At 39.1% G+C, this 13,177-nt stretch overlaps 1 protein-coding gene across 1 annotated transcript in view; it reads right to left on the bottom strand.

Annotated features, from left to right (window-relative positions):
- The window catches only part of NAALADL2 (N-acetylated alpha-linked acidic dipeptidase like 2), a 406,939-nt gene that overhangs the window by 18,213 nt on the left and 375,549 nt on the right, over nucleotides 1–13,177 (bottom strand). Inside the window, exons 14-15 of the mRNA XM_071438045.1 lie at nucleotides 12,723–12,816; nucleotides 5,052–5,250 (exon numbers count right to left, since the gene is read on the bottom strand). Coding sequence (XP_071294146.1) covers nucleotides 5,052–5,250; nucleotides 12,723–12,816 — 293 coding nt within the window. The remainder of the gene's footprint in view (nucleotides 1–5,051; nucleotides 5,251–12,722; nucleotides 12,817–13,177) is intronic.

Genomic DNA, 13,177 nt, shown 5'->3' on the forward strand with positions numbered 1-13,177 from the left:
TGGGTAGAAGCTCTGGGCTGGGGTTTTGTTTTATTTTGCAGGTGACATTGCACTCCATGTTTACCCACGTTACTCTTTAAGATTAGCAGGATATTTGCATCTTTAATGCTCATCCTCTGTAAATCCAGTGAGCAGATTGTTTACACGTGGAGATATAATAAGCTCTTTAATTTTCCTACTAAACATATCTCTGGAAACTAGAGTCTTAGGGCATGTGTATTTTGAAACCTGAGAATCTGCTGCAGTTTACCAGCAAAGCAGAAGTAAATCCTGTGGAATATACACATGTCAGGAATGTACATAACAAATCTCAATCTGAAAGGAAAATATTTGTTCTGGTGAACAACACACACTTGAGTGGCAGGAGTTCAGCAGCGATGCAAGTCGCCTTTTTTGAATGGCACTGAAAACACCTTTTGACTGTTCTTTCATTTCATTATGTCAAATTCAGGCTGCACAATCTATCTTTGCTTACTGCCAGTATTTTGTTCAGTGCATTAAAATGCACCCATTTGTTGTAATTCTTTAGCCCAATGAAGTGTTAATGCCACACTTGGGTATCTGTGATGAAAAGAAGCAAAAGGAAGAAGTTTAACTGATACAAATGAGCAATAAAAACTGCTGGAGGTCTTTGCTGAAGACACAGATTGCTTTCAAAATCCTTGTTTTTGACCTACTTATTACTCAATGCACTCAATTACATCTATTAGACAAAGCACAACCATCCCTGTAAAAATTCCATAAATAGTGGTGGCAGATGCACAGAGCCTTAATGGACAGGATAAACTTGGCATGCTAAGATAAAACAATTAAAAGAAAGATTTTACACATGTTGACTTTGACTTTTTTACAAAACTGTTGAAAGAACTGTCAATCAGGACATAACTGATCCTTAGGCAAGGGTCTATTAAGAATCAAATGCACCTAACTGGAGCAGAAATGACAGCCTGAGCCCTTGTACACCTCTTTTTGGCTTTAATTTTAAATACTGAGGGCACAAGCTGTGATTTTAATGACTCTCTTAGGTTTGAAAATTTTGGGGAAGCATCCCAGGGGATTCTAGGAAATTCTGCATGGTTCCTACTGGATTCATCTGGTATCAACAGCATACCTGAAAGTTAGACCTGGAGCTTACGAAATGTGACACTTTCACTGAGACTGGAGATCTCCCTGCACTGAGTGGGCCATGCCTGATACTCCATGAAGTTTGCTTTGTTATCTCATTTTTTTCAATATTATTGTGCACTGAAGAGCTCTGCCCTTCAGCACAGGGGGAGGCTCCCTGTGAGTACCTAAGGAGTGCACACACAGACCTGGCAGACACATCAGGCTGACAGGTGGCAGAAGCTCTGGGAATCAGCAAATATAAGAAGTACAACAAAATATACAATAAACAGAGAGAACCCTCTCACTGAGCCTAGGCAAACACAAGATTTGAACTCAGTATTTCTGAACACCAGGAAGATCCACACTGTGTTGCTATCCCTGATACTGGTGCCAGTGTTTTGGTCAGTATTGCTCTAGAGGGAAAAGCATGCAAAAGCATGATATGATCAATATTTATGGAATCTTTTTATTGCTCTGGTGAGGCTGAACATCTCATGGAGAGGACAATATGCTTCAATGTGGGTTTTTTTCACACAAAGTAACAAAGCCTCTGTTCTTACATTTACCTTGTAGATGCCACTGGTGTGTAATCTATGATTATTACTTTTAGTAGCAAAATATGGTCATCAGAAAACACACAAAATATTCCACACAAGTATACATTGAAAGAGTGGAAAGCAAGAAATGGCTAAAGGTGAGAAACAGATTTCTACTGATTATTGCATTAAAATAATGGCAAATTATAAATCCAAATAATTATCAGTATTGTGATTACGCTATGAGAAACAAAGAGAAATAAATGAAAAATACCAACAGCAATCCTATTTTATGCCTAGAAATTTGTTCTGAAAATAGAAAATCTACCCAGGGTTACCACTGGGAATCAAAGAAATACTTCAGGTACAACAAAACTCAGCAATTTTCTCCTAACCCCAAATCAAGTCCCAGGGTAACTTTTGCAAAGCAGGATATTCCTCAACCTATTATTTTTCATTCTGCCTAAATTTCTGGATAAGACTAAAATACCCTGATTAAAGCTGTACTTGTGTATTTCCAGCTCAGCTGGAAATAGAGATCATGGGGAACGTGCTGTTGTCAAATTTGCAGTTCAATGTCAGGAAGTTCAGGTAAGAGGAATGAGCATCAAAACTACAGCATCTACTGCATTGAGCAACCTGCCAATGTCAATCATGATTACTTAAATTTAGTCAAATATCCTAATCCAATTATTTAAAAAATTAACAATTTGAATTCTGCTAGTAAGTCTGATTATATTATTTCTCATTATAGATGCAAAATGTATCAATTATGCCCAAATATTGCCCCATGACATTGACTGGAACGAGGCATTTATTGTTTTAAGGACCTATATACAGTAAAAGACTATAGCTAGGGGAATGTGTGTGCAAGCTATAGAAAAAAAAGATATATAAAAGATGTATCAGTTCCCCTGTAGTGGAGAAGCACAGGAAGGTTGCAACACTCCTGCAATAAAGAAAAAAACACCTTTCTTTTTAATTCAAGTTCTAGGACAGAAAACACAGTATAGATCCAGAGAGCTGTGAATTAGGACAAACACAAGGCTAAAAATGATGCCTAAAACTTCAGCAAATTTGTCAAGTGCTTTGATTGAGGTTGAGAATATGAGTCCAAATGGGTATACAGGAAGCAATCATTTTTTCATGAAGAATACGTCCTTTACTGTGCACACAAATTCTTCCTTCAGAAGGCTGTAAATTACAGTATTTATGGAATCTTAATGATCTAAACACAGTTGGAGCCTGAAGGTCAAGGCTGCAAACTGCATCCTAAATTTCTGTTTACAGATGAAGCACAGTATTTATTGCTGTACTGCTTGTGCTGCTATAGTTAAAGGGCTGCCAGCATTTCCATTATAAACCACTATTTCAGGGGTTTATAACTTGCCTATCAATCTCCTGGCTGGGATGAAACATGGCATACAAGGTCCTGCCTGTGAGAGTGATTTTTTGGTTTGTTTTCCTTACAGAATGACAAAAAGAATAAGCTTGAAATTTTACAAGCAAAAAAAAAAAAAAAAAAGTGTATTAGGTTTTTTAAGTATTTCTAGTGTTCTTGGGACACAATTACATAACTTCATCAACACATTCACATAACTTCATCAATTAATAGAAGGACTTTCAATCTCTAAAAAATGAAAAATAACCTAAACAAGACTTAGATGCTTTTTATTTTTTAATTAAGCAAATGTTCTTCAGATTTTAAATGGCAGCAAAGGGTATCAGCAACCTAACAGTGTCCTTGGTTCTGTTTATCTGTGTAGATTTGCCATTAAAGGTAACAATTACACACCTTGGCACTGTACAAAGGTTGTATTCTTTTTAAATGAACATCTAAATGATGACACACAAGGTGTCCTTTACTGTTGTATATTCCAGATGATGTCAGGTACATTTATTCAGAGTAAAGTCAAAGCCAATGTTTTCTCCTAGTCTTTGAAATCCTGCACTGTTAAATCTTGTATCAAATTTAATTGAATTGGAGGGCAGCAAGTACAACGTTTTCACTTTCACCATGTCTGCTTTGCCAGTGTGAAAGTACTTTTGCTCTGTACTAAAGTACTGTGGAAAGCAGGTGAAAAATTTGTCACATTATGTTTGCATATCTAGTAATTACATTGGTAAATAACAAACTTAATAATGCAAGTGCTGCAAGAACTGAAATATTAGAAGATGTCAAAACCCCTCTCCTTATAATCTTAAATTTTGATATAATTTATTTTTACAAATCAGGAGCTGGGCCAGATTCAACAATGTTGAATGTTGCTGTTGCAATGCAACACATAAATATTACATTATTATTAAACAGGTTTTTGGCTCCTTTGCAACACCATACCAGTTCAGACAAGACAGCACTGCTAAACCTGGAATATTAGACTTTATCTAATCCCATTTTGGCTTATTTCTTTATGTTAGAAATCCAGTCACAGCAGGAAGGAAGTAAATTAGCCTCTCCCCAAATGTAATTATTCTATTTTCTTTATTACAGCTGTAGGGCTTTTATTCCCTGACACTTTTGAGCTCCCCATAACTACCTTGCTTTTTTTTCCACTTTGCTTTTTTAAAAAAGATGACTGCATTTGTTTTATACCATTGCTAATAACTGGAAGAATCCCTCCTGTGGCTGGAGCTTTCTGCTTTCCTCCCTCACCTCTACCACTTGTCTCTTTGATGTCCACTTTTACACATCCACTTGCACGAGACACTGGATAATTTTTCCCATCAACTGAAATCAAAGTGCAGTTTTGCTACTTTAGATGGTTCTGGTGAGAGACAGAGACCTGCAGACTTCTTAGAAAGTAAAAGATGGGATGACTACGACATCTTAAAACCAACCTGGGTAGTGCAGCTGAATACATATCAGAGAATAATTCCAAGCAGAGACAAGATGTTATGAACAGCAACTGACTCAGGCCTCCTCATTAACTGGAATGTACCGCCTTTGACTCGCTGAAATGCATCCAAGAATGCTGCTATATAATTAAATATGTTAAATAATGCTACACAGTATCTTGTATAATTCTGAATCTTCAATGAACTGTACAAAGTTTTAAATAAAATATAGGTGGAGCTTGTCAAGCAGTATTAAACTTCAAAATATTTTCTGTTTCTGAAAGCTTCCTGTACCATCTGACACACGTTTCTGCCACGCTGCCTGGGCTGCCATCACACCATACGTCTTGTTAGCAGCAATGTCATGACAGAAGTGCTACCGTGCTGCATTCTAATGACCCCTTGCATCGTAGTGAATTAATGTTTTCTGCAGAAAGGACGTGATAGGAAAAAAATAGCTTTAATTTTGGGTACTCACTGATGTTTTCTTTTTAAAGACAGCTCTGCGAACCAAGCAGCGGTGAACACCAATTTAGCTCAGCTGCAGAACGCGTGGAACGCCGTGTACCGTACCTGTAAAGTCCTGGAGGAGCTTGCTGAAGCAGGAAGCTTTTCTCCAAGCCTTGCAGCACATCATTGAGCATCCTGACTCTGACAGGAGCTCGCTCCTGGGGGTCATTGGCCGGGCGCATCTCGTCCGACTGGAACAGCTCCGCCGTGTCCCTCAGACGTGATGCCACTGCCAGCAGCTGAGGGACGCCTGCTTCGTCACCTGGGAGCAGGGACAGCAAGACAGTCACCAGTGATTCACAGACCACTTATTACTCTTGCTTCCAAGTCAAAATTAATAGTCCAATTAAAACCTGAGTCTCTCCTTCCCCTGCGAGCAGCACGAACGGGTCAAGGGAAGCCGTAGATCATTCCGTGTAACCTCTGATCTGTTCTTCAGAGATCAATTTGGGCTCTGATGCTTTAAGATCTAATAAGCTGTGAGGAATGATTTTTGGGGTACAGCTTAAAATCTAGCATTGGAAAAACAGGCATGCAGGAAGCAATGGTTATAAATCAAGAGCTACAACATCTCCTTCTGAGACTGAATTTATTCAATGCCATTTGATGCTGTTGCTCTTGAGTCTGAAAGCTTGTGCTTGGATTCCATAATGACTGCTATATAGAATATTTTAATATGCAGAGTTTAATTGAATTTGATTCAACATTTTAGAATCTTAGAGGTTAACAGCAATTGTAGAGGGTTATATGAAATTGCTCCTCTTAATCACTTAAGTCATATGCCAATGAGCCAACTTTAATTGATATCCTAATGCATATTCTAATCCAGTCAATATTTTCAAAACTTTTTAACTTGGAGTGTTAACTATTGCTTTGTTAGCAACCCCACTCAGACAGCAAAAGAATAAAATCACCTAGGAGCACTCCACAATTTCAGTATTTCCCTGTTCACAGTCCAGAAAGAGAAATGTGAATTGGAGCACTGTGAATGTGCAGCCTCCTCCCACCTGCAGTGCAGGTGAAGAGTGTGGCCTCCTTTCCCAGAGTGTGCATGGACTGCCTTCATCTTTACAAGCACATGGAGAGAGAAAGCAGAGCCTGAACCTGATAGAAAGTCAAAAGCAGTATCAGTCAGCACAAACATTTCCAGGATGCAGAAATTATCTTTAAGGCCAAGATTCACTTCACCTATTGACAAGAAATCCAACTATGCTTAGATCTTTCAAATAATGCCTTAATCAACATAAACCATGCAGCTCTAGGAGCTGTCTGATCTCTACATGAATGTGCAAACCTCAGGGAGATCTGTACCTTAGTGACTGAGATAATTAAGCCAAGAAAGTGGTTCAGGACTCAAGTTCAATGAATTTTCACTTTCCTTGTCTAAGATACACATGGAAAAATCACAAATAGTAATTGGGGAACACTGACATGGTTTAACCTCAGCTGGCAAGTACCATGCAGCTGCTCACTCACACCCACTGGCTTCCCTGACAGAATGGGGAGACAATCAAAAAGTTAAAACCAAGGGGCTGAAATTAGAACAGTTTGATTATTGATATATAATGATGATGATCATAATAACAACAGTAATAATATAGCATCAAAAAGGGAGAGAACCTAGAGAGAGATATAAAACCCAAGACAGACAAGTGATGAGCAATTGTATTGGGCTGACCATGTTCAGCCTGGGCCCCCCAGCCTCCTTGGCCACCTCAGCTTAAACTGAGCCTGATTTCTCTGGGATGAAACACCCCTTTGGTCAGTTCAGGTCAGCTGTCCTAGCCATGCTCCCTCCCAGCTTCCTGTAACTGCTCTCTGGGAAAACATGGGAAACTGGAAAGTCCTTGGGGTGAGCACTACTGAACAACAACAGGAACATCAGTGAGTTACCAACCTTCCTCTCATCCTAAATCCACAACACAGTACCAGCTACTAGGAAGAAAATTAACTCTACTCTAGTTAAAATCAGGACAAACACCAACCCATTTCTCAAATTATTCATGGTTGGAGTCTGAAAGGAGAGCACATAATATGGATGGAAAAGCAAACAGGTATAACTAAGAAATCCAAGGAAACGCCTGAATATAGCATATTCTCCCTCTCATATGGAAAAAGAGACTTGCTATTGGATACATTCTAGCAAAGGAAAAGGAGCTCATAGATCCCATATACTCCTGTCATTCAGCTGACTAGCACATTCCAATCTAGCAAAACATGAAATGATCCGGAATACACGGAGAGACAAGATGCTGGTGTGAGAGAAACTGTCAGATTTCCTGAGATATCAAGATGAATTTCAACAATGAACAGAAGCTCTCTGGGGGAACAGGAGTGAGAGAAGATGGTTTATGTCTGCCCTGGCTTGGGACAAGGTTCCTTTGCTAATGACACTTGACCAATCCACCTTTCCCTAAGCAGAATGGATAACAGGTGTGCTGGCATCTTGATATAAAGGGATGGAAACTCTCTGAGTCTCAAGTAATTGAAATTCTGATCAAGTTAGGTTGATGCTGCATAAAAATATTCTTCAAGCATATAAGCCTGCTACATTTAAGATATTTGCAAAATATCATTATCCTTAATTTCCAAATCTTTGGCAAACATCCTGTGCAGCTGAAGAACTTCCCATTCATATGCATATAATGCAGGCACGGTGCACACCTTACCCTGGAACTTGTGTCCATATGGAAATGTTTAAACCCACCCTGTAAGAAAGAATCCTTTGGTTTCAGCAAAGCACTTTGTAGTCCAAGTAACATAAAACTCATTGTTCTGAATCTTATATAAACAATTGCAAACGCCAGCTTTGCCTTTTCAGTAGGGAAAGTGAGATAAAGGGAAAATCCATCTTTCTGTATTTGGAAATGAAGCCAACCAGACCACCCTTTTAAACACAAACATCCTGTAAATGCTCTCAGTTCTCCACAGCCCTTAAACCAACCCTTTGTTTTACACTCTAAACCTGCACTTGTTAGAAAACACACATCCAGGCCCTTTTTCAAAAGCTGCAAGGATGGGCAGTGTTACCTCAGCCAGCCAAGGACAGAACAGGCATCACCACACACTGAACTGCACCACCAAGGGAAACTGATTTATGCTTTTCTCAGGCTGAGAAGATGGGAATGGAAGGGCAAATGATTCTTCAAGAAAACCCTGCATTAACTAATAATGTCTTAAGCACCTTGTGATGCTTTTACAGAGAAAATCAAGCACAAGTGTTACCTTGTTTAAGAGAAAACAATGCCACATTATTTTATTTTGTATTCTTTGTTCTTTTGTCTCCAATGTGAATCATGATGAATCATCCAAGCTAGTTGTTTAGTTGCTACAAAAATAAAATCGCAAACACAGTAAAGTGACTCAAGAGCATGTGCACTCTTGATCAGGGAATTACGCTGTTGAATTTCATTGCATTTGCTAAATGCAACTGGATCCTATTCAGAAACAAGTTCCACCAAACAGATATTTTTACAGACACTGAATACAATAGCCTTTCCCTCTGTAACTGATTGCTCTTATGAAAAGCACAGGTAGAGGCTGAACAGTTTTAAATTATCTTTGTGCCCTCAGTTATGAAAATACTTGCCTATGAGTACTTACAGGAAAGGGAACACAGACAAATCAGCATTTTAAGGCATGATGCTTATTTACCATATATGTGAACATGTGTTTGCATGTCAGAGAGAGGGGAAATTGCTTCAGCTTTTGATTAGCTTGCAAATTCTGAATCAGCTATCATGTGCTGCTGTATTCACAGGGAAAATTTTTCATGCTCTGTCAAACAGGATAAGTAGACCTGGCAGTAGAAAATCTGAATGGGAAAGCTTTGTAGGAAGCACCCTAAAGGGGCAGAACCACAGACATCCACAGTGCAAAGGATATGTTGCCATCAGCTTCAATTTTGCTACCATGACTGCTATAGCCCAAGTAAACTCATCTGGTGCTGCTCCAAGCCTTTTTTCAAAGAAGTTATGTCAAAGAGGAATGTTGTGACATTTTACTGTGTGCATGTCCATACAGGAGCCTGGAGAAGAGCAGGCTCCAGGGAGACTTCATTGTGCCCTGTTAATACTGAAAGGGGGCTTTATAAGAAACTTTGTGATGAACTTTTGAAATAGGACAAGGGCTAAGGGTTTTAAACCAAAAAATTAGATTTAGGCTAGGTGTGAGGAAGAGATTTTTTACAATGAGGATGGTGGAACACTGGGTTGCCCAGGGAGGTGGTGGGTGCCCCATCCTGGAAACATTCAGTTCCAGCTTGGATGAGGCTCTGAGCATCTTGATCTACTGGAAGATCTCCCTGCCCACTGCATTGGACTAGGTGACCTTTAAAAGGTCCCTTCTAAACCAAACTATTCTATGATTCTATGAAGTTACCAATAACTTTGTACAGAGCTGCTGAAACTTAAGGCCTTGTAACACAGAATAGATGCTCATCCTTGCCCTTCAGAACTAAATGTTTATCCATAGAAAATGCCTTTTTCTATGACTGTCTTTTAAAGGCTGAAAAAAGGCACTAATACATAATAACCTTGAATGGATACTGAAGACAAGATGCCAGTGTCTCATGACAAAAGAGATTTTTCTGTCTTATATACAGATTTGTTGCATTTTTCACCTCTGCTGCAGTCAAGAATAAAGGGTAGGAACAGTAAAGAGTGAAATTTTCTGAATATTACAGACAGGAGGAGAGAGTAATTCTGAAAAGCACCCAAAATTATCAGGGAAATAGAGTCAAGCAGGTAAAATGATGCCAAGCTGAAGAGCAGCAGATAGCTGTAGGCAATGAGCATGCAGCCATCAAGTAAATGAGAGAGATGGGTTTCTCTATTGATTTTTCTAAGGACAGAGAGTTTAGCCTGATGTTTTGAAATGTATGGGTAGAGACAAGGCTGTGGAAAATCACGCAGACTTCCCTGGGAATGACTTATTGTAAACCAGATTATTTTAAACTTCTGCTAGTGCTGCTTGGTATCATCACCCCAAGTACTTCAGCTGCAGTAACATCTGTAAAACATCCATTCTGGGAGAAGAAAGGGCCTAACTGATAAGAAGCCACACACAGCTGACACTGAGCCAGCCAAAGAGCTTTAAATCACAGCTCTTGCACTTCTGGAAAACCAGAAAATCTCATCCACCCTCAATTTGTCTTCATGAGCCTCTCCCTCTCAACCAGGGGCTATCAGAGATGGCTACAATTTGCTCCAGCAGCCTGTGCTGACAGCCACAAGTGGGGATCTCACCTCTCCTGCCTGGTGCTGCACAGGCACAATTCAGGGCTGGGGCACAGACACCGATTTTGAAAGGTTTGCATGAGTCCGAGTGAGTGGCAATAATAAATGACATCAATAAATGACATCAGCTTCAACAGCACCCAAGTGAGGGACAACAACCCCCTGGCTGCTTTAATTTTGTAAACTGGGTAGCTGAACTTGCTGTTGCTGGGACAGTGAGGTGCAAAGGTACAGGAATGCTTTTAATCCTAATGAGGTGCTGGAGAATCTCCACCATCAGCCCCTACAGAAACTTGCTGTAACATACACCAGATCTTAAAGACAGGCTACAAGGAGCACAGTGCTAAGAGCTTGCAGCAGAAAACGCAAATATGTTCCGGATAAAAATGTTTGTATACATACAAAACACTTCTCTACAAATGATTGTACATTTTTGCTTGCATATACACACAAAGCACTTCTACAGGAATGCTTGAAAGCACTGTTTGTATCACTCACACACCAGATTTGGCATCTTGTCTGCAGCCTACCTCAAAAGATTAATTGGATTTTCACAGGATACAAGGCCTAGAAAGATATTAATGTATTTGATTGAAGTTAAAGTGGGTCTTGATTTTAAATGTATGGAAGGCACAAATCCCACGCAGCTGCAAGGTGTAGCTAATGAGAATATTCTAAGCAGTCTCTTATTTATGAATTTGTTTAAAATATCACATCTGTGAACAGGCAGGCAACAGCCTGACCAGCCCTGGGGACCTGGAGATTTCAGTGTTGGAACCCCCATCTCCCATCATTTGTGACCACAAGGTCTCCTGTTAAACATCAGACCATCAGCAGAGGCAGAAAAATAAATCTCTCCAGCCCCAACCCTTTCTTTCAGATAAACCCAAAGTTTGTTTCCAAGAGTTCTGGTGTGTGCAAGGGCAGGGAACACATGTCACTTAGCAGCCTCTTCCCCATCTTTCTGAAGAACAGGCCATGAGCCATATGAACGTGCTGGGGATGACATAACTTGCCATCCACACTATCTTGGATGTAAGAAATGGTCTGTGAGGTGCTGAGTAATATCCCATGGTATTTAGCAGAGCTAATTGCACAGACACCCACCACATTACAGAGTTAATCCTTTAGAAATGTAAATAAATGCAGTATTAACAAGTATCAAGGTATACACAACCTTTTGTGAGTACATCCAGGAGATTGCAAAAACAGTGACTCAAATATTTACACAGAATGTAACTTCAATGTGAGAAAGTCCAATGGATAATAAAATCTGTGTTCAAGGAATTGGGCTGAACCAGATCCCAGAGGCACAAAATTAAGCCTAATGAACAAATATTTTACATGTCATGCAGATTTACCTTCATCTTTTCTACATTTACAGTTTGCATTGAGTTGGAGAAGGAAACAGCTTACTAAGACATTCCAACTTTGAACTGGAAAGTTTGTTCAACATAAAATCTTTCAAGAATGAATAAACCCATGAGCCACATAAAAAAAGTACAACTTCTCATTTAAGTAACTGAAAAAGGACCATTGTCTTAATGTTTTCCAAAATGAACATAAACTGTTCTTTTATACAAGTCACAGACAGACAAGACATGAAAGCCATGAGAAAAATCATTAAACAAAACTCCAAAGGGAACAGCTGGGAGAAAATTTATCCTGCTGGCCCTACAGCCTAGGAAATAATTTTCTCTCCCCTGAAGTGGTAGAGATAAATGATCTAACTGAAGTTGAGGGAAAAAAAGTCAGTTTAAATCAATGTTTCCTGTTACTCAAAATAAAGAAAAAGGAAGAACAATAGAAGATATCTCATGTTCAGTTGAAGGAATACCAGCTGAGCCACACTTCACTTGATGATCATCCCCTGCTGTGTTTAGGCTGAACTAAACCAATGTTTATGTGGCACAACAGAGCTAAAATTACTTGTCTTTTTAGATGCTCACTGGTTCCAGACCAATACTTGCCTCCTGACTCCTACATCTTCACAATGATGGATGGCAAAGATTACAGAAAAGGTATCGTACTTCTATGAGTATGTGTTACAGAAAAGTGGTGCTTTATAGTGTAGGGAGTGAATGAAATGCAGGGGTAGCACCTGAAGATTGCAAAAAGTCTTTACATTTGAGATATAATCTCGCAATCTGCTGAAGGATATGTGAAGTTTGGGTGTGATTTTATAGAAATGACTTCTCTATTTAACAGATCAACTTGAGAGTTTCATAAACCTATAAACAGAAATATTTTTCAGAGGTCTTAGGACACTACACTAACCCTTGCTGCTTAATTGACAAAGTAACATCAGAAGAAATCTAAAAACTTTGTGGCTTTCTTTAGCACCAAAACTGGGTTTTATTCAGCATTATATAATGGCCCTATATAACTAGTAAAATCACTGGTTATGATTCAAGTATTGAAAATATGTATCAGGGATTAGATGATGCTTTTTTCCCCCCGTAATAATGGAGAACAATATTCCTCTAATGAAAATTACCTTTCAGACTGTTCTGAACTTCTAACGCGATGTCGAGGGCATTAAACGGCAAAACTGGATCAGTGGCAATTTGCAAAGTCACTTGTCCTGTTAGCTGAAAAATACAAAAAGACCCAAAACCCAGTCAAAATATTTCCAGTAGATTTAATAGCCAGCACTTCTTCTGGAATAGCAAGTTTTTTCTTAACATTGGATTTTCAGGGAAATAAGCACATATTTATGAAAAGGAATATGACCAGGGCCATTGCCTTTCTGTACAACATTACAAAATGTTCCGAGAACACAATTTATGACCACACACAACAATTCTGTGCAGTGTGTCTTCTCTGGGCTTAGAATGTTGCAGGATTCTCTGGAGGACATTTTTGCTTTGATTTCAAATAAAATATCTCAATACTCTAAACAGGAGAATAAAGTTTACAGTTTTACTTAGTTCTCTAGTCTCAGCTATTGGA

Source organism: Agelaius tricolor, unplaced genomic scaffold (assembly GCF_023055355.1).
Source record: "Agelaius tricolor isolate 1412-34295 unplaced genomic scaffold, bAgeTri1.0.p SCAF_12, whole genome shotgun sequence".
NCBI classification, from domain to species: domain Eukaryota; kingdom Metazoa; phylum Chordata; class Aves; order Passeriformes; family Icteridae; genus Agelaius; species Agelaius tricolor.